General features: G+C 43.6%; 1 protein-coding gene across 2 annotated transcripts in view; it reads left to right on the top strand.

Moving 5' to 3' along the window:
* Nucleotides 1–25,637, top strand: part of ABCC4 (ATP binding cassette subfamily C member 4 (PEL blood group)) — a 221,064-nt gene that overhangs the window by 172,515 nt on the left and 22,912 nt on the right. For both annotated transcript variants that reach the window (XM_054586476.1, XM_054586475.1), the window contains 3 exons: nucleotides 795–986; nucleotides 10,526–10,681; nucleotides 20,347–20,436. In XM_054586476.1, coding sequence (XP_054442451.1) covers nucleotides 795–986; nucleotides 10,526–10,681; nucleotides 20,347–20,436 — 438 coding nt within the window. The remainder of the gene's footprint in view (nucleotides 1–794; nucleotides 987–10,525; nucleotides 10,682–20,346; nucleotides 20,437–25,637) is intronic.

The following is a 25,637-nucleotide window of genomic DNA, read 5'->3' as shown; positions in this document are numbered from 1 at the left end:
GAGGTTCTGAAATTCTGGAGAGGATACAAGCTAATTTCTTAGAAGTCTGTTTATTTTTGTTTCTTAATGGTTTATTCCTCTTTCCTGGTAAAAGAAAACTTCAGTACCTTGAGGCTGTGTTTTTGTTTAATTAATGGGTATCCCCCTGCCCCATTGTAGCATTTATTCTTGTCTTGTTGAACCCCTGAATTTGCTGCTGTCTCATTTCTCTGGCAGGACAAGCTCCCTTTTGGAATTGCTAGTCAAAGGTGTCGTGTTACCCTTGGTTAGGAGCGCTTAGTCAGTATGTAACTTAACATTCGCAACTTCTCCTAAAAAAGAGGAAACAATAAAAACGAATTATTTTCCTTTTGTTCTTCTCATCAAGTAGAGAGTGACTATTAAAATAAGGTTTGACGATCATCTGGTTTAATTCATCTATAATAGACGGCACTTCTGTAGCATAAATTACTGATTGGTGGCTGGAAGTATTCTTTCCTTTGATGAAATGTCTTGGTTTTTTATTCAGGCATGAAAAGTGGATGAATGGCATCTTAGCATTCATGCCTCTAGTTCTTTTAGTTTTAATATAACGTTGAGGGAAGTTGCCATAAGTAAAAGTGTCAGAAGATGATAAACAAGTTGGTAAATCATCCAAGCCTTCATCAAACTCCTCCTTCTCTTCTTTAGGGATGTTCAGACCTGATATATCCTTAACCAACTAGGTATGAAAATAGAGTGGTTCAGTTGCAACTCTGAACATCCATCAACAAGACCCTCCATCCCTCACCTGTGTGATGCCACGTGTCTTTCAGATGATTTCGGTAGAGAGGGTGATGGAGTATACAGACCTTGAGAAGGAAGCGCCGTGGGAATACCCGAAACGCCCACCGCCGACCTGGCCCCATGAAGGAGTGATTGTCTTTGACAATGTTAACTTCACGTACAGTTTAGACGGGCCTCTGGTATTGAAACACCTGACAGCACTCATTAAATCAAGAGAAAAGGTTTGTTTAAACCATCTTGCTTCTTTAATATTTTATTTTTTTTTATCGTTGGTCAATCAACCAAAGATTTAGCGGCTGCACCTGTGTCTTGGCTTCCTCGTATGCAGATTAGATCAGTGAATATAGGTAAATCTTTGCTGGAAACTGGCGGTGAATGTGAACACAAACATTTCTTTCCCTGTGGTGTGCGCTGCCTTGTGCTGGTTGGTGAGCCCTGGGCCATAGTGTGGGACCTTCACCTGACCCAGGACACTCGATCCAACATCTAATTTCTCATTCCTAAGGTTTTAGAAGTCAACCCTGGCCCCTTGTCACTAGCCCTCCAATGTCTAGTTCCTATCGATGCTGAGTTCTTTGTATTTTCCAGGCCCTTCTCTTCTTTCCTCCCCAGGGTAGCCTTCGCTTCTGGCCCTACTCTGTCCCTTGACCCATTCCATAGACCTGGCCTCTCTAACCCATCCCTTGCTGTCATTCCCCTGCCCTCCCACCAGCAGACTGCTTCTCTCTAACACACCGATCTGATCTTTATGGGTCATCCTGCCAGCTCCTGGCCTGGGCGAGCCACTGCTGGAACCACAGAAGGCCCCAGGTCCTCTCCAGCAGGGGCTGTGTGGTCAGCGCTCAGCCACTAGAGGAGAGTCTAGAATCCATGACCCCGTTAGGACTCTGAAGCCAGAGCCCCCAGCTGGAGGCAGGGAAGGCCCAGAGATTCACCCAAAGTCGCTGAAAGGAAACCCAAGGGCGCAGGGGTTGGTACACGTGGGGGACCAACAGGAGGTGTGTGACCGGGCCCTGCCAGTGTCTGAGTCCACAGGCATGGGACTTGGGGCCCTCAGCAGAGGCTCCTGAAGAAGTGGTTAAAGCAGAAAGGAGGAGGCTGTAGAAAGCTTCTCCCACCTACCTGTTTCGCCTTGATTCCTAATGTGTGTACATGCCTTGTACTTGGGTGGCGTATACGTTCTCCCGAAGCAGCCAGTCCTCCTGGCTCCTTGACCTCTGAGACCCTCTCCTTCCATTAGCGGGCTGGTGAAAGCCCCCTTGTTTTCAGAGTCAACTCTAATGTATCTGCCTCTGGGAGACCCTCAGTTCTGCCATAGCTTCTTACATATTCTTTTAACATAACATTTATAGTGCACCCATGTTCATAGAAGGATTTGTCACAGTAGCCAAAAGTTGGAAGCAACCCAAGTGCCCATCAGGGATTACATGGATAAACAAAATGTGATAGATCCATACAATGGAATATTATTCAGCTTTAAAAACAAAGGAAATTTTGACACATGGACGAACCTTGAGGACATGATGCTAAATGAAATAAACCAGGCACAAAAGAGCAAACACTGTGTGATTCAGCTTATATGAGGTTAGGAGAATAGTCAGGCGCATAGACACAGAAAGCAGACTGGTGGTTGCCGGGAGATGTGAGGAGAGGTGAGTGCAGAATTCGTGTTCAGTGGATAATAAAGGATTTTTTTTTTTTTTGCAAGGCAGAAAGAATTCTGGAGGTTGGTACACAACAATGGGCGTATACTTAACACTACTGAACTGTACACTTAAAACAATGGTTACGTTGGCCAACTTCATGTTATGTGTATTTTACCACAATAGAAAAATAAAAGATGGCACTCATGCCATGCTTTGGCATTTGGGGTCTGAGCTCACAGTACGCTGAGGCTTATTCAGGTCAGGGGGCATCTTATCTGCACCTGTGTCCCCCCCGAAAATGGCACTCTGCAGGGCACGCAGTGGCTGCCGAGGGACTGCTGGCGGGCAGAGTGAGTAATACGCAGGTGTCGGGCAACCAGCAGCCCAAACAGACACTCAAGACAGCTCCTGTAAACAACCCATTACCTAGATGTGTTAAATACCTTAAGAACGGCTCTTTTAAGCTCTCTCCCCACCACAGGCCCATTTAGTGGACTATAGCCATAATTTAATGAATGATACCCTTGTGACATGAAAGAATCAGCGTTCCACTTAATGCCCTAATGATACCTAGGGAGCGGCTTTAGCGAGTCACGTGGCACAGGCCGGCTCCTCATTATTTCCAGTCTTATTGCAGGTGGGGAAGAAGGTGAGGACGCTGTGTCGGGAGAACAGTAACTGCAGCTCCTGGTGGGACCCTGACCCCCAGAGCACCGCCAGCGGGGTTTGCTCACTGGCGGACGATGTGCCGTCAGGCTTATTGGGCCAGATATAATTCTGTTAATTTGCACACGTTTTAAATTTCCCTTGAAACCCGACACTATGAATTATCTAAGCAACTTGGTCGTAACAACTTAGAACCTTAGCAAGTTTGAATTCTTCCATCTAAAAAACAACCCCCAAGTCATACGATTAGCTGAGATTCTACAATGCCTGCGGGAGAATTGAACTTGGAGACGGAGTTGTCATAACTCTGATAACGTGACTTCGATGGGTGTCTCGGGCCACTCACAGTATCACCTTTGGCTCCACTTGTGTATTCAGAGGTGGCATCCAGCCGGCGTACCCATGGTTTGATTTCACTCTGCCTGGGAAGACCCCAGGCCTCCGCACCTGTGCCAGCCCCGTTATTCCGGGACACCCCTTCTGTTGGACGTTTGACTGGGAGAGGCCGTTGCAGGGGACACGGGAATGTGTCAACACGGCAGAATGGCGCTTCATTAAACCCTTTCATTTATTGCCCCTGCTGTCCAGATTCCTGGAAGTTGTAGTAAACAAGACAATCTAATAAGCACTAAGCAGGATTCTAATGCACAGAAGAAATAGCAAGGGAAATAAAGAACCAAAATGAGGCAAATAGCACCCTAGGCTTTCCTGGTTAGATTCTAAACACTGGCTGCATTTTCATTTAGATGATTTTGTGGTTGATTTGATCATTTTAGAGAGTACTGGGCCATTTCAAAGCATTTTCCAGCTCTAGAAGTAGATTGATTTTGGTTTATTATTATTTTTTTTCCTGCTCAGAGCTATTACTTGGATAATACATTTTATAGATGTGTACTAGACCTTGCTATAATGTGCAAAAATATTAGTTTCCTACATTTTGTCCCTTTTTACATAATACTTTCTCAGAAACCCGTCCTCTCACTCCCAGATGGTCCTGCTTCCCATGCTGCCTCCTGGCTCCTTCCTGCTCAGACTTGGTGACAGAGCTGGCAGCGCCTCCATACCCCGGGGCTTCTTAGGAATGCAGAATCTCAGGCCCGCCCGAGCTCTCGGCTCAAAATCCCATGAAAGATCCCCCCCAACCCCCAGTTAGAGCCCATGATTTCTACGAAATGTCTTTTGGCGGTTTGAAATAAAGCTCATGGAATACCCCAACCCCGAAGATTGAGCATGATGCTCTAGAAAGTTCTGTGTCACTTACCACCCTATTGATTTATTTACTTGTATATTCTGCAGATCGGGGTTTTACATTATTACCTAATCCTGTGTGATTCCAAGCTGATGCACTTATTTACGTCTTTTCAGTAGACGCTGTCTTCATCACGGGCAGCTTTGTGCCCCTCTGTCTGGCCTTCTCTGCACCAGCCTCCTGCAGAGACTGGAGGTATTTCATGACAGGCTGGGCCCCATCTGGGCCTGAGGCATAGGCAGCCGGCTGGAGCAATATCACTTGGGGCCCTTTCAAAAATTAGCCTCCCTGCCTCAAGCAGGGCGCTGTGTGGAACATATGGCACCGCTTCCTAGGTACCATGTGCACCAGGAGCTGCAGTTTTCTCTCCCAGCCCCGGATGTGGGGGCCCGTCCAACCTCGGGTTCCCTCTCTGCTCAGAGATGTCTGCTCTTTTGCCCCACCCACCGCATTTCGCTTGCCTGCACTGACCTCGTGCTTTCACCGTCCACATGGTAGGCCATTCCCTTTAACCTCCACCTCTCCGCACTTCATCCCTTCTAGCCACACAGGAGGACACAGGTGCCAGGCCTTCCAGGTGACAGGGAGGCCATGAGCAGAACGGACAGGAGGCAGACACCTCTGGGTTTGAGCGCTGCCACTTCTAGGCTCTGTTATCTCAGGCAGGTTAATTAATCTTACCAAGCCTCTATCTTCTCCCTTGCAAAATGGAAGTAATAGGACGTCACCTCTAGGCCTGTTATACCCCTTAAACAAGATAAGACGTATCAAGCGCCTGCTCGCCCCAAGACCAGCACAGAGGAAACGCTTGGACAAAGGGAACTTTCGTTCTCACGGCGAGAACTGAGCCTGACCTCTTCCGCTGACGTCCGCAATGGCTGTCTACCCCATGGGCAAGCAGGGCTTGGTCCTTGCAGTCGTATTTATGGTGATGGGATCCATCTGCCACACAAGTCTTCCCTGTTTGGCTTGTTATATACCTAAAGTATATGGTAGCAGATTTTCCATAAATCTCTCCAGCCTGAGGTAAACTCCTCAACCCTCAACAACATGCCTCTTTTGGGCAGGAGGCCACAGGTAATACCTGTGCTACAACAGTGAGCCTAATACAGACTCTGCTGTCAACATACCCCATTCAGCAGAAGAAACAAGGTAGTACCAAAACAGCGCCTATGGCCCTGGCTGGTGTGGCTCTACAGATTGAGCATTGGACTGCGAACTAAAGGGTCGCCGGTTTGAGTCCTGGTCAGGGCACATGCCTGGGTTGCGGGCCTGGTCCCCAACTAGGGGTGTGTGAGAGGCAACTGATCGACGTTTCTCTTCACACAGGGATATTTCTGTCCGTCTCTTTCTCCCTCCCTTCCCCTGTCTCTGAAAAATTTTTTAAATCTTTTTAAAAAAAAAAAGAAAAGAAAGAAATAGGTCCTGCTCTTGAATTAAAAAAAAAAAATTGCTACTATGGCTGCTAGGTAAGATATAAGGAGATCACAGTTTTTGTGGAAGTTTAGAAGACAAGATGACATCTGTTAGGGGACAGGTAGAACATTTCCAAGAAATTGGGCCTTTGAGATAGAATTTGTGCCATGTGGTCAGGATTTCCGTGGGTGGACATGCGTGTGAAAGGCTTTCCAGGCGAGGAGACCAGCGTCAGCAAAGGCCCCGCACCCTGGGTTAGTGACTGAAGGAGCAGGCACCTTCAGTCTTCAAGGAAATGGACTACCAGGTACATAACACCCATTTTCCCTTTTACTTCTCGGAACTACCTAGTAATTCCAAGGAAGCTGATTAAGGATGGAGCGGTTAGTTGGGACAGTTTTGTAGAAGAGACTTCCTGGTGCATGGAGAAGCACAGAGGTTTCGTTGGGTAGTTTAGCCTGAGAAGGGAGGGCACATGGACCGTAGTGGGAAGATGAGAGAGGCGGGAAGCCACTCCCTATTGTGCACTCCTAGCAGGACGTAGTGGGGAAAGTGGGTTCACTCTTTGGAATGAAACCTATGGCAGTTAAAGCAAAATCATAACACCCATGTTTGTGAATGTGCAGGGAAATGGGTAGGAGTGGAAACTGATAACATATTTCTGGAGGGTAGTTTGGCAGTGCTTAACAGCCGCCTTTGAAAATGTTCACACCTGTTTCTCAGCAGTTTCACATCTAGCGATGTATCTTAAGGAAATAATTAAGGTTGTTTGCAAAGATTTAACTTAAGGCTATTTGACACAGAGTTGTAATAGCAAAATATCTACAAGTAGGGGATTTGATGAATAAATGATCATATACTGTAATATTATGTGGCCATTAAAATAAATGTTATGAAATATTAAACAAAAGCAGGTTATAATAATGTATACATATCAACCCTATTTTGTTTAAATATATGAGCTAGTATCTTTAAGAACACACACACACGCAAGCCCAGAAAGAAAACACATCAGCATCTTAAGAACGGTTTTATCAGAGTGCTGGGGTTACTGCTAGTATTCATTTACTTTCCAATTTACTTGCCATGATGACGATTAAGAAAAGGGATGGTTTTATTTTGATTTTTTAACGGTGATGCAGCCTTGCACACAGGCGATCACCGGGTGTTATAATGAGAGAACTGGGGTCATGAAACATTGCAGAAGTAGAATCTTCGGGGTCATGCTGGCATCGGAAAAAGCTAGGAAGAAGGTAAACAATTTGGGCCTGTGAACCTGAACAAGAAGTTAGGAGATTAAAGTGGGGGAGTCTGGAGAAGAGACTGTTGTGGGCGGGGCATCGGGTATCGCTCATGGGGAATTAGACGTCTGAAGAGCCATTCAAGGGCAAGTGTCTACCATGCAGGTGTGGCCATCAGAGGCCAGCGTTGGCCTAATTGGGAAAACATGGAGGGGCGGTTCCATAACAGCTAAAATAGGACTATCTCAAAGTGCCCCTTTGGTGTCAATGAATACAAACTTACTGATATCTGTGCCACTCTCCATGGACAATTGGTAAAATCCATTGGGGACCTGTGACAGACTCAGGCTTTGTTTTGATGAGTGAACAGCAGAGAGAAATAGAGGCAGGTTTTCTTTTTTCTCGCTATCCTTTCTTGAGTTTGGCACTCACAGTCCTGGAGCGGTGCGCAGCCCCCAGTGACCCTGCCACATGTTGACCAATGACCACAAATCTACAGCTGTTTCCCTTTGAACACATGGGTCAGTTTCAGTAATGCCGATAGACAGTCCAGGAACATCTGCACATTCTCAGAGGCATGGTTTCTTGTCTGTCTGTATGTGAGTTGATTTACATATGAGAACACCGGGAATACTGGGTTGGCCCAAAAGCTCATTTGTTTTTTTCCAAAAGCTGGCTCTAGTAGTGCTTAGGTGTCTTTAACTTCATTCAAAACCAATTTTGTTAGATTGTACTGTGACAGCTGTCATATCAGTGTGCATTAAACAAACAGACACACTTATCAAAATTGGGGAATTTTTTTATGCAGCCATTTTAATATTGGAAGGGGAAGAGAATACGCAATATTTTTGGCCTATTGTACTTTTATTATTTCGAGAAAGGTAAAACTGCAGCTGAAACACAAAGATTTGTGCTGCGTATGGAGAAGGCGCTGTGACTGAGCCAATGGGTCAAAAGTGGTTTGTGAAGTTTCGTACTAGAGACTTTCCTCTGGATGATGCTCCACGGTCAGGTGGACCGATTGAAGTTGATAGAGATCCAATCAAGACATTAACTGAGGAACAATCAACAGTATACGTTGCAGGAGAGAGCCAACATACTCAAAATATCCGCATCAATAACGTTATTGGTGACAATGAAAAACATGTCTTTTATTTTATGGAAGACACTAAACAGATTTTTTGGCCAACCCAGCATATAGAAAAGCACCTGAGCCATGCGCGTGTGCACTGCGACATACCTGTCAGCAGAAAGTGGCCCACCGTAAAACACAGAGGAGGATTTACCCTAAGGTGCAAAATGAATACAAAGATAATAAAATTAGTTAAAGCCATTTTTATCATATTTAACCTCTCTAAACTCATATTTGGGGCAGGGGGAAAGAAAGGATCGCTCGCCTCCCTGCACAGGTGGTGGTGCCCAGAGCGCTCCCAAATGAACTCCCTTCTCAGAGTCAGTCGGCGTCTCCAGGGGAACCGCCCAGGAACAGGGAGTGGGAATTTGGATGAGGAGGATTTCATACCTTGTATGTTCTGTTCTCTTCAGTAAAATTGGAGGCCAGTTCATTTCACCTGAGTAAGGGATGCATACTAATCCTCGCAATGTTGTAGAGTTAGAGGAAAATGAGAGAGGGCTTACATTCCAGCAGCAGGTAAATGGCTGAGTAAAATCTGACGTATCGTTTGGACAACATACGCAATCAAAAAAAGGATGTATGGACACAGAAAAATTGTGTTTTAGTAAGAATGAGGAGACTCAAATCTACAGAAGTTTGAACATGGTTTAGAAAAGCCACCCAGGAGGCAGAAAGAGAGCTTATTGCAGTCTGATAAAAAGAGTGCCAGCCAGCCTGCTGGCCCCAAGCAGCTGGCCATGTGATTAGCCAGTCAGACGTGGAAGCAGTGGTGAAGACGAAAAAGCAACATTAATACAGTAAGAAAAGCAGTATTGTCAAAAGAGAGAGTGTGCTTATAGTGGGTCAGGGCCTAGATGCTGGAATCAGCATCTTGGGTTCAAATCCCGATGACACCATTTAAGAATTACAGGTGGGGCTGACTTTTCTCCGGTGTGCAACAAAGTCCTGGTTGAAAGCCCAGCTGACCCTATCTTGAAATTGCTAATAATTTCATCTTTGAACATGTGTTTTGTGAAGTCTGCTGGGGCAATGGAGTGTGCATGGGAGCAGAGGAAACTGGCAGATGTGTGTCCTCCCTCGTTACTTGCTGCCTTGCTCACATATAAAAAAAGATAAATTCTTTTTTGAAATGCTGTTATTGATTTTACAGATTAAGCTTTAAATCTTTGGAGGCATTCAAATGAGAAAATATATATAGTTCCCACCATATAATCAGTGCTCGGAAAGGTTTAGTTCTTCTGTGTTGGAAGCTCTGAGTTTTAGAAAGCTACTGAATTAATTCACAGATGAGTGAAAGCAGGTTTTATGCCCCCTCATTGATTCCAGATTCCTAAATAGAGATATCATCTTTGGGAACCTCCCACTAGGGAATTTTCAGTTGAGCAAGCTCATTGGTTTAAAAAAGAAAAAAAAAAAAAAAAGCCAGTTTCTGCATACAGATTTAAAGGTACACGGCTAACAGCCAGGTTTTACAATACTGTTTCATTCCTGACCAGCATTTTACAGGCTTTATATTGATTCTTTGATCTTATTGTGATTGCACTTAATTTCTCTATGCTTTAGTTTTAATAACTAGACTGATACTTGACACGTTTCTTTCCCAAGGAGAAATTTATAACTATTAATTGGTTTGTAAAATGCCTTTTGAACTGCTCAGATGAAAGGCCTCATATAAATAACAAATGTTACTTATGTTGTTGTTGATTCCAGTATGTGAATTTTGGCTACTCGTTGTCTTTTAAGACACTGAGACCTACATTTTAGAATTTTAAGGTGTACCCTTTCAAGATAGAACATAACCAGATATTGAACATCCAAAAGTGATTTAGTTTCTTTACCAAACAACAAGTCCTCTTAAAAGCTAGAATTCTGGGAAATGAATTCGAGTCAGATGTTTATGTATAACATTCTGACTTGACTTTTGGACATATCAATAAAATTACTCAAGAAATTTCAAGGTTCGAAATACCCAGCCACAGGTATAAAGCGAATTTAAAAGCTGGCTTCTCATTGACCACATACAAGACAGCTGGCTTTTCACTGCCAGGAGATTGATTCTCTTGTTTTTAACTTTTCTTTAGACAGAGTGAATTTCAACCAGGGACAGCTTGCCCACCCAAGGGACATTTGTCAGCATCTGACACTTTGGGTTGCCACAATTTGGGGGTGCTACTGGCATCTGGTAGATAGGACCCTGGGAGACGGGCAAACACCCTACAGTGCACAGGACAGCCTCCATACACACACAATGAGGAGTTACCTGGCCCAAAATGTCAGCAGTGTCAAAGACGAGAAACGCGGACTACATCGAGTGTAGAACGTCCTTAATTCATCTTCAGCAGCCAAGGTTTCTCCTGGGTCTGCTGTGTATTGTTTTTTTCTTAATCTCTCTTGGATCTCTTTACAGGTTGGCATTGTGGGAAGAACAGGAGCTGGAAAAAGTTCCCTCATCTCAGCCCTTTTTAGGTTGTCAGAACCCGAAGGTAAAATTTGGATTGATAAAATCTTGACAACTGAAATTGGACTTCATGATTTAAGGAAGAAAATGTCAATCATACCTCAGGTATGCAAGTCAGAGCACTCTCACACGTTCTTTTTATAGGGAACCCAAGTTTAATTGCCTTTAATTTTATTGCTTTTTAAAAGTAAATTAAAGGGGTGATCCATTTTCCCAGTAGAATGTATTTTTAACAGCAGGCATTTTCAACAGAGATTTTCATCAGATGCCAGGTTTTGTTCGTTTGTTTGTTCTTCTGTTGTTGGGGGGGCGGGGGATGTGTGCGTGTGTGAGAGAGAGAAACGGGGAGAGAGAGAGAAAGAGGGAAACAGATTTAATAACAAAATAGATTTCTGGACTCAAACTTCCCCAAGTACCCCGTTTTACCTGCCGATAACCAGAGAATTCTGAGAACAAAATGATAAATGGTTCATGTCGCACTTGAGAGATTTCTCTAGGAAAACATAGATTTAAGCGACTTAACGATGGTATTTTGCTGTAGGCAATGAAGCTGCCTTTTCGAAGGCAGTTATCTCCATGAAGGCTTTTCGGGGACACTGTGCAGCTTTGAGGGTTGTGGAGTGCACCTGTGGGAATTGGGGAGCCCTTTTGAACTCTAGCCACTAGTTAGAGATATAGAGCAGGGAGACAGCAGAGAATAGTGAGAAAGGACGTGAGACAGGGAATTCCATCTCTCTGCACCTCATTTTTCTCTCCGGTACAAAGCAGCTAGCAAATACAAACTCCAAAACCTGTCGTTAGGGCTAAATAGGTAAGTGCATGTGGGCAGCGTCGCGTGCTGTGATGGTGGAGGGCCAAATCCACCTTCTCTTCCAGGGCTCTGATTTTATTTTCTTTTATTCTTCTGCTTAATAGAAGCATGACTTTCAGGAAGTGGTCTGGAGACTGGCTTATATGCACGAGAAGAGCTCCTGTCCTTCCTGTGGTTCATCCACTCAACATAAATTCAGGAAACGCAGCCCTAGCCAGGTGGCTCCGTTGTTTGGAGTGTCGTCCCATACACCAAAAACGGTTGTTGGTGCAGTCCCCAGCCAGGACACACATCGGGGCTGTGGGTTTGATCCCTAGCCGGGGCACATACTTGTACGAGGCAGCCAGCCCGCCCATGTTTCTCTCTCTCTCCCCCTTCTTCTCTTCCTGAAAATCAATAAAAATATTCTCAGGTGAGGATTTTAAAAAAAGGTCAGAAAACATTTATGGAGCAATTACTGTCCTCCAGGTGTGTAGCCACGGGCACCAGAGGCCCTCTGCCCCCTGGCCCCTGGCCTCGCATCGCCCATCCTGCCCTCTTCCCTGGCCCTGAGACACATGCAGCTCCAGACTTGCTGATTGTTTCTAAATGCAGGGTGTTTTGTTTTGTTTTATGCTGTATAGTCATCTGGCCATCAAGGGAAACTGAGAAAAGACACATATCCTCTAGAGACAAGGTGAATGTGGATATAAAGAGCTCTTAAATGCCTGTTTGTATGGAAGCCTATAGAACATGGTCCCCAAAGAGAAGGAGAAGGGGGACTTGTATCTTATGAGAGTATGGTGATTGCTAACTACCACTGGCCTCTAAAAAAATTGGAATTGCTCCAAGCAATTTTGAAATCTAGATATTCTTTTCAGAACTACAATCACATGCCAACTCACACCCATTACGTTGACTAGTATATTAAAAAAAAAAAAAATAAAATAACAAGTGTTGGAAATTAGAGAAATTGGAACCCTTGTGCATGGGTGGTGGGAATGTAAGATGGTGCAGCCACCGTGGAAGCAGGATAGAGGTTCCTCACGCAATTAAAAATAGACTTACCATACGACCCAGCAGTTCTGCTTCGGGCATAAACCCAAAAGGATTGAAGAGATGTCCGTAAACCCGAACCATATCCACAATATGGTGGACGCATTCTCCTTGCTCATGCATGGATGAATGCTTAAACAAGATGTGAGCTATCCATGCGGTGGAGTATATTCCACCTTTGAAAAGGAAGGAAATCTGGACACATGCTACAACATGGATGAGCCCCGAGGACATCGTGATGAGTGAAATAAGACAGTCACCATAGGATAGTACCATGTGACTCCACTTCTCTGAGAGGCCTAGTGTGGTCCAATCCATAGAGACAGGGAGGGGAGACGGAGGCTGGTCAAGGAGTGCAGTCTCAGTTGTGCGATGGGAGGAGCTCTGTGCGTGGGGCATGGCAAAGGCTGCGCAACAGCGCTCGGCGCGCCTAACCCCTCTGAACTGTACACTTCAAGTGGTGAAGGTAGTACCTTTTATGTGTATTTTAGCAGAATTTTTTAAAATCATTTTAAAGATATCCCTTTCAGGAAAAACGGAAAGAAATCCCTGCACATTGAAAGAGTCCCTCTGGCTCTCAGGTTCATGACTTAGTGATTCCAGTGTAAAATATGAGTCTCAGTTCCCAGGTTTTACGTTTTGGTTGTACCCATCTCTGAAATGGGCCAAAGAGATCTACACAGCAGAAACAAAGGGCGTGTCTAGAAAATGCTTTCATATCCTTGGATGAAAGGATCTAGAAACGTGTCCTGTGTTACTTTTAATGCTCCTTCATAAGAAATGGTTGTAGGCTTGTGTACATAAAAGAACTGTATAAATAAAGAAATAACGTTAGATGGCTCTTGGCTCTTCCAGTAATGTTTTGGAAGCACATCTGAGCAAAGACTAAATATACCTTGACATCACCAGGTTTTGGTTCTGTTCCATCAGTTTCCACCCTACTTTTGAGCATGCTCTCTATACGTTCTCCAGAGCGCGTGCTTACAAAACAGTGCCGAGCTTTGTATCCATGCAGATAACGATCACCAACCATTGTAAACACAGAACCTTTTTTTTTTTTTTTCACTTTATATGCCTTTGCCTCCAAGGCACAGTGTTTGTTGATTAAAGAGAGAGAGTCAGAAGAGACTGCAGTGTGTACAGGGTCCCGGAATATCACCCAGGAGGCAGGCACCTCTGGAGTGGAGACCCCGTCTGCCTCTGCCTCATTAGGGGTTCGTGGCCTCGACGAACTCGCAGGGCCTCCGAGGTTCACTGTCCTTGTCATGACACCCGCTCTCGTAATTACCGTCTTCTGGAGTTGTGAAGGTTGAACTGGATGAGAAAATATGTGGGGGCCTGTGCCTGGATCTTAGCACTACTCAGTAAAGCGTAACTATGATTATTAAGGATGGGGGCGGGGGGCGGGGTACTGGCTTTTATTGCTACATAAGTAAAAATAGTAAAACATTTTGGATGGACTTTGCTGTTTAATTTCTACTTACGTTTTTGTGGTCCCCTGGTGATTTTACATTGATTATTTATAACATAAATCCCATTGTGTATATACACTTAAACAGTGAAGCAAAAAATTGAAAAATTTATGTAAAAAAAAAAATTTAAAGAGCGAAGCCTAAATAAATAAAAAAATAAATGAAAGAGAGAGAGAGAGCAAGAGAGAGAGAAGAAAAGGCGTCCTCGGGTGAGGAGAAAGCTGTCCAATGTTTGTCCCACAAGGCACAACAGGAACACCAAAGCCTGGCCCTTGTTTTTGTCTTGTTTTCTGGCCGCCCTCCCACCCTTTCCTGAGCACCGCTCTGAACCCGTCTCATACAGCGCAGTCCCCTGTAGGGCCCCTGACACGTTTGCTGTCTCTGTTTCGTGGCCGCGGTCTTTTTGCAGTTCCTGACCAAGTTACACAAGTATGAATAATAATGCCTATCACCTGTGGAATCTTTAACATGGTTTGGCCTCTTTCCTCATGTGCACGATTGAAAAACTGAGGCACAGGAAGTGACCATAACCCCCTTAACAAGCAAGCCCCAGAGCCAGGGTTCAAGTTTCCCAACAGGACCCCCCGGCTCTTGCGCCTGCCACCCGTCGGGGACGAGGGCCCCTGCCGACTGCGGTCCACAGCACACCCGCTCTGTGTCGCTCTCATGCCTGTGTGCGCCCACACACACACACACAGACTAAAATTCCCCAAAATAATATTGCTCTGTGCTCTGCACTGTATCTTCTGTTATATTCATTCTGTGCTCATTTATATAAAAGACAGAAGGATGATCACAAGGCACAAAATTGATTTCATGATCCGCTGGCTTCAAGCGCAGCTTGATAGAGACTACCCCTCGCCGTCCCCCTGTGCGGTCGGGCTCCGGCTTCATGGACCTTCCGGATTCTCACAGTGGTCCTGCAAGGTTAACCGCATTGCCAGGGAGGAACTGAGGACCTGGCATTGTGGGGAGGCGAGTAACATGCCCCTACTCAAACAGCTAACACGCAGTAGGTTCAGAACTCAGGACTGATCAACTCCAAATCTCTCTCTCTCTATGTACTTGTCAGTAGGTGCTCGTTGAATGAAATGATGTTCTCATCAGATAGTTTACCCATTTTTCCTCCCACCCTGCTCACAGAGAATTCCCCTAAACTATAACAAAAACAAATAAATACAGCGCGACCCTGAAAGCTGTTTCTCCTAGTGCTATGTCCCTCATTTGGATCGTTCGGTGGTTTTGAAAAACTGAATTGTTCACTTCTCTTAAAACTCAGGTTGCACTCGCCACTAAAAGAAAATCAGTTTGGAAATGGGCTTACCCCTAACATGTCATGGGCTGGTCAGGGTCAGGAGAAGATACTCAAAATCTCACCTTGCCAGAGCTAAGAGCCCTCCCTCCCGGCCATGGCCCAGTGGCCGCAGCAAACTTAAGTCCCACTTGTCCTGAGACGAATAGGAAGCAGTGTCGCTTGTGTCTCAGGAGCCTGATGTAGGGAACTGAAGAGGTTTCGAGCAGACTTGGCAAAGGCAGGGCCCGGTGCTGTTGCCTTGTTTACAGGTGTGAGAGCTGGGCCCACGTGGTCTTCCCTGGCTCCGTGCTGGCTGTGGTCTGTGATCCTGGGCCCAGCCGTGAGCTTCTGTGCTGGTCTCCCTCTTCCAGCCTCATCCCCATCACTCTTGACTCCACTGTGAGCAAGTCAGAATGGGGAGAGGCGTGATAGCAGCAAAGACCTCCACAGGAGCCGAGGTGCCATACGAACAGTCGGACTAGGCCTGGAGGGAACTCTCAAGCAGGTACTGTTCCTAAGTAATTTTTTTACACAAAACAGGTAGCCAAAATATATGCGGCCTTTGTGCCCACAATCCGAAATAGTTAAAGTTCCCTGAAGAGAACACCAAGGTTATATTCAGAGAGTAGCTTGCTTATCTGAGAGGATCTGGAAAAACATATTTCTAAACTTCTTTGGATGGATTCTCTATCTTTTGAGCCCCCATCCGGTGGGCATAAAAAAATGTTTTCAGTTAAAGAGGGATTCCATTGGCACAGATGGACCGCTATCATCTTTATATGATTAAACAGATTCATTTTTAAAAAATATTTATTAGACTTTTAAAACAAAGCGAAAGCTAGGTGTTTTACACAGCCCGTCCTGCTCTGGTGGGCTTTGCATTGCCAGGGCTGTCTTCAGCAGACTGAAAAAGGTGAGCCAGAGCTGTCTCTTTAAGACTTCTTTATTACCTGGTTTTCTTTCCCTTCTTTTTTTCCTGTTGGGAACACAACTCAAAGAGAGAAGAGGTGGGTATGCTGTTACTAGTAAAGAAATACAACTGGATTCCAGCCTAATGCAGTGGGGCCTTTGTTTCGGACACTGAAGTCTTCATTAAAGCCCGTGGAGCTGCTCCCGGCGCCCCTGACCTTTCTGTATCGAAAGAGGACTTTACACGACTTAAATTCTTTTTCCTTTGTTGGCGAACAATGTTCTTTTCTTCTGAATATGGGTGATGATCGGTTCATTCAGAGGCTACGGGATTTAAAAAAAAAAAAGGGAACCCAAGATAATGTTCTGGAAACAGGGAGATGAGCTGCCCTTAATAAAGGTCCTTAGATTAGAAATGAAAAGGTAGCCCCTCGGATTGGAGGGGACAGCGGCAGGCGCCGCCCTTGAGGGTATATTTTAATGGGGGGCAGTTTCCTGGTTTGGGACTGAGACGATGCAGGTAAAGCAAAGTGTTGTGCTTTATCTGCCTAGTTTGTAACCACTTGTCCGTGTTTCTGTCTCGGTCCCAGGTCGTTTTAAGTATCTGAAGGTTAGCGGGTAGGGTTTCTTTTTAGGATAATGACGGGCTTGTCTTCCAGTCGCACGTACAAAAGGTTGAGTAGGATTGTCATTTTCAGTCGTGCAGTTGGGTCAGGAGACTATCAGTTTACGGCACTAAATGCTTTGATTCAGAGTGGCCATTTTGGGGTCGCACCCCTAATATGAACTTGTGTTATGTTCGTAACAAAGGAAAAAATTACTACTGAATAGGGTACAAAGGAGAAAAAAGCTGTGCACTTTACACCAAGATGAAAAACAGGCTTGGTACAAATGCTCCATTTAAAATACTACGTTGAACGCAAGCATTTGCTTTTCTAACTGTACTGTGCCAGCTAACTCTCACTAGATGAGGTTTAATTGTGTACCTTCAGGAAAAATATAGTACTTTGCCTAATAAATTTAGTGTATATTTTCATGAAGGCTGTGGGTCCTACCATCAGTGTCTACCCTAAAATGTTCTGCCTACAAACATTTTTACAACACTTATTTATAAAATTAGTTTATTAACTTCATTGCTTGGAGGTGGGAACTTTAAGTAATAATATCTATCTATCAGAAATGATAATTAACCTGACCCTTATCTGCTCTTGCAGTAGTGTCTGCTGTGAGCACTTTTATTACCTTTTGGAGATAGTAGAATGGTTTCTTATTTGGCAAGTGGGTGCATGTAGAATGAGCAGAAACCAAAATGAACACTGCGCATGAAACACATCCGCACAGCGAAGCAGACATTGTTAACGAATTGCCTGTTGGTTTTAAAGAAAAACATAGCTTCAGTCTGTTAATGTTTTAATAAATCATTCTTTTTATTGAACAGGTTTTGATTGAAATTTTACTCACTTTGGAATATATATTTGGCATCTCTTAACAAAGATAATTACTCTTATGTACTGAGCGATGTTCCCCTATCTCATACTGCTAAATTAACATGAGTAATTGCCTACTATACTCTTTTAGACTGACTTAAAGAGTTAAGTGGGGACCCTTTTGCATTGGGAAATGCTTAAGCTTAATTTCTCTGTTTTTGTGACGGTCATCAGGGGTTTGGTGATGACTGGCAGAACCTCCGCAAAGCCCACCGAGCACCCGAGGCCTCTGTTTCAGGCCCCGCCTAAGGAGGCTGTGGGCGTTGGTCAGGGGCTAAGTGAGTGGCTCTCCTTCCTGCGAAGGACCTCACTTTAATCCCCCAATCTCTGGAGAGATTCTTCCACTTCAAGGGGCTTCCTAAAGAGAAGAAGGCGGGGGAAGTGACAAGAGACAGACCCTGATGATGGAGTAGATAGTTGGACTTTAAACGTCTGTCCCCGTGCCTGTTCTCTTGAGCCACCAAAACCGCCATTCCCAAATGTGCCCGTGCTGTGCCATGAGTCCCGTGTTTGCCTGACGAAGGAAGAAAGGTCCGTCGTTTAAAAATTCTTCGCGGCCTCAGGTGTGGCATGCGACATTTTGGAAAGAAAAACAAAAAATTGGTCAAGACATGAATTGAAGCAAATGATGAACACGGATATGTTATTGAATGTTGATCACCTCACAATAAGTTGTGTAGAAAATTTAAAAAATGAAAACAAAGCAGCTTTTTTGCAGTTAGGTTTGGCAATCCCTCTCTAGAGTGTACTTTAAAAACCAGGTGGGTACTTTATAAAACCCTGGACCTCTCACCAACTATGAATTTGCTCTGCGAGGAACCCAAGGGGAAAGATTTTCAGGTCATATAGCGGAGATGGACCAGGACCCTGTCCTGTCTTGTCTTTAATGTGAGCAAAGGGACCATCTGTCGCTTTGCCCAGTAGGGTCACAGCTGATTCCTTCACCTGCCCTCTCTCGGCCCCCTTTTCTCCGCAAACACTGGTCCCTGCAGTCTCTCGGCTTGGGCCCCAGAGTGGAATACTGCTGACAGGGCAGGGCGCTGTGGGCGTGCGGAACGGGACTCAGAGCAGAGCAAGGAGTGAGGGGTTCCAGCCAGCGCCTCCACCTCGCCCCGCCCCTGCCCAGCCCTGCCGCATCGCTTCTGTAAACCCCATGGAAACACCTAAAGGAAGAGAAATTGCCTAGGTTGCTGGAATCTGAACACTGACAACTCCCTGGAGTAGAAGTTTCTTTTTCCCTTTAAATCTGAAGTGCAATGATGGTTGCTCCCGACAGGGAACTCTGACCCATTGCTTAGAGGGTTTCGTCTTTGATCCTAAATTTTGGTAGTTTTAAGGAAGGTCTCTGGATTTTTTCAGTTCAACCCAGCGATCATTTTGAAATGACTCACGACCAGTCATTTGCCACACTTTGGGGGCACATGGACCACTTTATCAACTTTGTGCGAATAAAACGCCCTTTGTAGCATCTTTTTTTAATTTAGGATTTTGCTTAGGGCTACATGTTTTTTGCTGGCACACCATCTGTCTTCTGTCTCCATTTTCCCCTCACCAGTCTTGAAACTGAGCCAGGAGGGAAAGGAGAGGGTCTGGGGGGCTATCTGAGCGTCGTTTCTCCTTCACAGCTAGAGAAAGTCTACCTTCTCAACCTCTCCGCTCAGGGGCTTTTGAGAAGTGAATAGCCCAGCCCCGAGGCCAGGCCAGAGTGAAGGCTGGTGGTTGCCCTGAGTCCAGCACCAGTGGAAGAGACCGGTCTCCTCTTGTCCACGGAGCTCTGCATCTCATTGTTCTACTACCTTCATTGCAAACGGCCGGTCAGGCCTGCGCTGCTGCCCCTGTCCTCCTAGCTTGGGTTACGAGGGCCTCTTGGAAGAAAACTTAAACCGCCTGCTCGAGCGCAGGTACAAGAGTCTCTTGAAACCCAGAAGGAGGCATGGATTTCAAGAGTAATTTAATTGTGGTTTTTCCCAATGCAGATGAATAGGGAGAGCTATTTCAGTGAAAACAATTTCAGTGTGACGCATGTCGCAATGGGTTTCAGGTTTTCCAGCCCTTGCAGTTAATAACAAGGTTCCGTGCGTCTTGTAACCCTGATGCACAGACAAGATAACGTGGGGATTAGCTGGTGCAAATCGGAGGTGATCCCTTTGGGAATAGAGGTGCCAGTGGCCCCATTAATTTACATTCTCTTTGGTCGAGAAACAGGTTGTCCCATTCAGACACGTGAAGAGATTCCCAATCCCAGAAGATCACTTGACCAATGGAGAAAATATCCTTGTTTAATCTTCAATGCAAATGTGAAAATAGTTAACAGTTTTGCTTTGAGGCACAAATTTCAGCTAGTCATGCTCTTGGTATTTTTCCAGTATCACACCAGGATTGGCAATTAATTTATAGAGCGCTCTCAATGTAAACTTCCTCAAATCATTGTATCCTTATTTTATCCTGTTTGAGCAGGTATCACTACCAGAAAGGCGTATTAAAAATCAAACCTTCCTTTTTCACTTTTTTAAGATGACACACTTGAGCAGTTTCTTTTGTTAATGTTCAATGGCCCAGAAGATATTTTGGACTGTGCCCGGTACAATGGAATATTATTAATAATAGAGAGACTGTTCTGTAAACAAGCATTTGCAACCTTATAACTCATGATTATAGTGAATTTTTGGTTTTTTGAATTTCCATTCTGTTCAGAAAGTTCACATTGTAATCAAAGGAAAGGAGGCCACAGTAATAACCTTCACTGTTTTTGCGGTGTTTAGGAACCTGTTTTATTCACCGGAACAATGAGGAAAAATCTGGATCCCTTTAATGAGCATACAGATGAGGAACTGTGGAATGCCTTACAAGAGGTAATTCAGAAAACGTAATTAACTTGTTAGCCCCAGCAGACATCCTTGATTGCATCGCACGTATTTAAGGGGGAGCTTTTTGGTTTAACTGACCTCGTTCACCACATGGGAGAACATCGATGACGTGGATACATGTAAAACGTGTATATTGATGATGATGAAAACCAAAAATACAGCGGCTCATGTTTTCATTTTAACCTTTTTCCTAGAACCCAGAGCAATTGGATACATTATCTTGTCCACAGCAGAGCACGAAGCTAGAAGTCACGATTGTGGGTTCAGCTTCTACTAGTGACCTAGTGGCTCCCGTTTGTTTCACTCCCCTGGTCTTAGGGAACAATTACTAACTGGAGACAATGATAGCTTTTCATTATTAACTGAAAGACAAATGAGGCCATACTAAGAAAATACGTTGAAGTTGTATTAAAAAAAAAAAGTGTTTATAAAGGGAAACTATTCAGTTAGCATGTGGTAATAATTATTTATTAACAAACATGTTCTGATGTTGCAGAGTGAGTGCAGATAACAGAACCCTGGAGCTTTTGCTGTGTTTTCATATGGAAAGTGTTCATTTCTAGAGTATTTTCTGTTATTCGTGTAGTGTTTTCCTTTGGACTACCTCTTTGAATTTCCTCTCCCTTGCATGAAATGGTTTTGACTGTTAAGGTGTTGTTGGTTTGTAGTTTTCTTGTTTTTGTTTTTGTTTTTTTTTTTTGCTCACAGGATTTTTATTTATGTTGAAATATATTTTAAAAGCAGCATTAATTTCAAATATTTATATACAACTTTCATCAGCATCTTTATTCAGCTCATTGATTAAATTTTTCTTGATTGTATCTGATTAAACATTGGACGTATTTAAATGCATTTTACTTTTTTGTAATTATGCTAGTCATATATCACATAGAAGTGAAGACTTCTTTTGAAGTTTTATGAGGATGCATGGAAAGTTGGTGATGCTGACTGGCATTTAATAAATAAAACCCAGTGCAAGATTATTAAAACATTGGAAATCCTCTTAGTCCTATTTTCACGGGGCTTGCTCTGTTGTACCATTTAATACTAATTATTTTGTGTATCTGCCCTAGTTCTTCTACAAATTGATTCCAAGCTACTGGATGGCACGAGCCATATCTAGACCTGTAAAGCGTAGACAGACTTCTCGTCCCTCGGAGGACCTAGCTCAGTCTTTTGCTTTTAAAAAGTAAGCACTTAATAAACATGTACTGAGTGTTTATTAACATTCTCTTCATCTCAGAGAAGTGGGGCTCAGCTCATTTCTTTAAAAAAAGCAAAGCAAAACAAAACAGAACAAAAAACATGCAAGACCCCGTCGTCATTTGCTCACGGAGTTGTTGCTCTGAATCTGCGTGTTTGCCATTTCATGTCCCCCTTCCAGGGATAGCTCTGGAATCTTTAATTTATAGATGAGCTTTGACTATGAGCAAGCGTATTTGGATGCCCGACAATTTCCTGCCAGTAATTCTGGTTTCCGAAGGCATGTCGGCACTGAGTCCTCACACACCCACCTTGCTCCCCAGCACCCGTGGGGATTTTCCTTTCCTATATCGGGCCGACCCCGACGCCTTCTCCTGCGTGAACAGCAAGGGCCCTCTGACTTCATTTGAGTTGGTGAGTCTTTCCACAGTGAAACTCTAGAAAAGCAGAGGTGGGGAGAACAGTCTCCCATCACCTAGAAAGACAGGTAGGGCGATTATCTCTCTCGAACTCTCAGGGCACGTTTAATGGTGAAATTGTGACACGCCTTAAAAAACAAACAGGATTGACTGGTAAATTATTTTTCTATTTATTTCAGAGCTTGAGAGCTGTCTTCACAGATTCTCAGATGATATTAAAATCACTCTAGAAACACATTGTTCCCTAGACAGTGAAGAAATGTTAATTGGGAGACAAACCCTGTCAAAAACTACCTGAGAACTTGGCTGAAATTTATTTCATCTCTAGGAGCCAAAATTTAAACAAAATTTAGAAGCTTCTCAGAATTATAAAAGTGATGAGGTGGAAGTGGTGGATAATACTAAGACCTGCCTTTATTTAAGCTACATTTGGAACATTCTGTGAATAAAAATAAGCGTGATTTTTTATTTCACAATTTGAAGCCAGTGGTTTCTGTGTCTTGCTCCTGGAATCGCCCTGTGCACTCAGTGGTACCTCCTGGTATGAGAAGTCTCTCCAGCTCTGTGCTTCTCTTTTGTATATTTTTCAATGAAAGAGTTGGTATCCTGATTGTTAGAAAATTTACCAAATCTTTCATTGAAAAACACAGAAAGCAATGAAGTCATATTTTAGGAGAACTAAAAACCCTCATCAGCTGGATTATGAGAGATGCCAAACTGGAAATGGGAACCCAAACTCACAGAGTTGTCTCAAGAGTCAATAAAAGGGTGCTACGTTTTTCCTCTTTTAGAATTCACATAAAAGGAAAAGATGCTTCTTTTTTTTTCCCTCCCCCCCTTAAGTCCTCTTTGTTCTGCCTCCTCCTTCTTCCTTGGTGGAGATGGACTTTCAGAAGGAGAGAGCTTGACAGATGTTGCCCATCTCATCTTGGCTATTTTAAAAATCATGCAGAAAATACATTTTTCATATATATATACTGAAAAATCACCATCTGTAAACTGAAGGAAGTTCATTAGAAATTAGTGCTGATTGGGGCACCTAAAAAGAAACGGCAGCTCTATAAATATAGCATAAGAAACAGCTAAAGATGGAGCAGTTTATCAGTGAAAGGCCCAAACATGCAAAACTATATTTTATATATACCTATATATGCATATAGTTTTAGTTCTGGTAAATGCAAAGAGGAAAAATGTAGCAGGACACAGAGAGAGGCTAGCAGACAGCATTATTAATAATAGTCAATATCTGTTGATCTCTTGCTTTGTATCAGGCACTGTTGTAAACTTGGCACATGGTAATTTTATACTCCAACAATGTTAGGAGGTAGGCACCTTTATGATTATAATATTACAGTATTATGTATTACTATAATATTATAATAATATTATAATATTACAGTATTATTTATAGGTTAGGTAGCGTATGCAGCAAATGCTCAGGAACTTGCCCAGTTGGCAGAACCAGGTGAGCCTCGTGCCCAGGCAGCCTGGCCTCAAGGTCCCAGTGTTTCATCTGCAAGTTTCCAGATCATAGGGAAGTCGAAGGAATTGGCTCATGAGCACACATACGCCCTTCACCTAAATTCACTCGTCGTTAATATTTTGCCACATTTACTTTCTCCCGTTTCTCCCATCTACAATCTATATTTTGTGGAACTGTTTGAAAGTATGTTGCAGGAGTTTTCGTTAAATGCCCCAATTCACCCTTTTATATGCTCGTCCTTAAATATATACCTCATCAAAACAAGAACATTCTCTTATATATAGTCATCTCACTCAAGAAATTTCCTAGCAATGTTATGCTATTATCCAATGTTTTCAAATTCTCCAGTTACAACTCCCAGTTACTATGTTACTTAGGTCTCTTTTTCTGGTTCCGGAGACGTAACTATAACATGGACGTGGAATAACATTAACAGAGAACCTTCACGTTTGTGTTAAGTGAAGACAGAGTCTCAGAAAAGTGTTTTCTGGGTCACATGGCTGTTGTTCTTCACCGAAGAGCCCTTCTTCCTCGTCAGGCAGATATGGAGGGCCTGAAAGATGGTCCGAACCCGGCTAGTGACAAGATGGGATCAGTGTGGGGCAGGGGTGAGATTCTTTCTTCACAGCCAGGATATGTCTTAAGAAAGACCAGTTTGCATGCGTAAGTGTTACCGAAGTCAATGCAGCAGGAAAAGCTCATAAAGTCATTGCCACTGTCATACTTTTGATGGGTTCTGTCACCTGGGGTGTGGATCTCTGCATAGTATGTGTCATAAAAAGATACTCGGTGAGTACTCTTCCTTACAATGGAAGGGGGCTGATGAAGTTGGCATCTTCATTTTGTAATTTTCAGTACAAGTCATTGCGCCACAATTCAAAACTTAACGTTTAGATTTTGTGGACCTTTCGTGCTAATGCTAAACACCAATACCATAGTTAATCCTAACTTGGAATTTCCATTTGCTGAGACTGGACTTCCATCGTGAGTGCAATTCCAGACCGCGTTCACAGAAGTGCCTCAGCGTTGAGGATACCTTGAAAACATTGCCCACTTGCCCTTGGTATTTGCTATTTGACATGATCATTCTGTGTTGCTGCTTATTGGCCTCCACTCATCAATCTGTTAATCTCTTAACTTGAAGAGTATTTACTTTTCTTCATTAACTCTCAAGGATAGCCTGAGTTTGCTCTATAAAATTTCTCCAAAACAAATATCCATTGAACTGAGCTCTGTAGAGTTTCAGGTTATCTTTGGTGATTAAGAGGGTTTTTTTTTAAACTTACAATTTTTTTGAGATAGATTAATATAAACGCCATCTACCTCCATAGTGTGGGGGAAGTAAGATGTTATGCTGCACCCTGTTTTTCATGAGTTTTCATTCACTGCAAGACATTTATGAGGTTGAAGTAAGCGCACCTGACTGGTCTATAATATGAGATTAAATTTGGGAAAAGAACCATTGCCAAAACAGACTCCATATTTACTGATGTGTGAAGTGCAGTGTGCCAATGTGTGAATTCGTATTTTTCAAATTTTAAAATCTTCCGAAAGAGCAAGGTACTGGTAAGATTGTATCTTTAAAGAGCCATACTTCCTGCCATAATTAAAAAAAAGATTTTTCTTTTTTTTTCCATGAATGTACTAATTCCTGTGCAAAATGGACTTTGGGAAACTTGACTCAACCATAAGATCTTTTCAACTCTTCTGCTTCGACTGCATTGGGAGAAATGCCTTCAAGTTTTCAGAGACTCCCTTTGCGAATCCCTGGGGAGGGTTCCTGGCGGGTGTTGTGTCGGGTGGGGGCGTAGAGCGGATTGCTCCATCTTTATTGATTGAGGAATGGTTTACGTGCCCACATATTGCCACCTGGTTCGCGGGACTCGGTGATTCTGGTGAATGTCTGGTCCCTACAGCCATCACAACCCTCCAGTTTTAGAACATTTTTCTCACCCCCGCAAAGCTCCCTGTGTCCTTTACAGCTCACCCTCTCTAGGCAATCATTGGTCTACGATTTTGTCTCTGTAAATGCTTGTAGTTAAATTTTGATGAAAACTTAAAAAGGAACATTTTTAAAATTG

Source organism: Pteronotus mesoamericanus, unplaced genomic scaffold (genome assembly GCF_021234165.1).
Source record: "Pteronotus mesoamericanus isolate MK-2021 breed Mesoamerican mustached bat unplaced genomic scaffold, CSHL_Meso_final contig_94, whole genome shotgun sequence".
NCBI classification, from domain to species: Eukaryota; Metazoa; Chordata; class Mammalia; order Chiroptera; family Mormoopidae; genus Pteronotus; species Pteronotus mesoamericanus.
The sequence above is the reverse complement of the archived record's forward strand: the minus strand, read 5'-3'. Positions and strand labels throughout refer to the sequence as shown.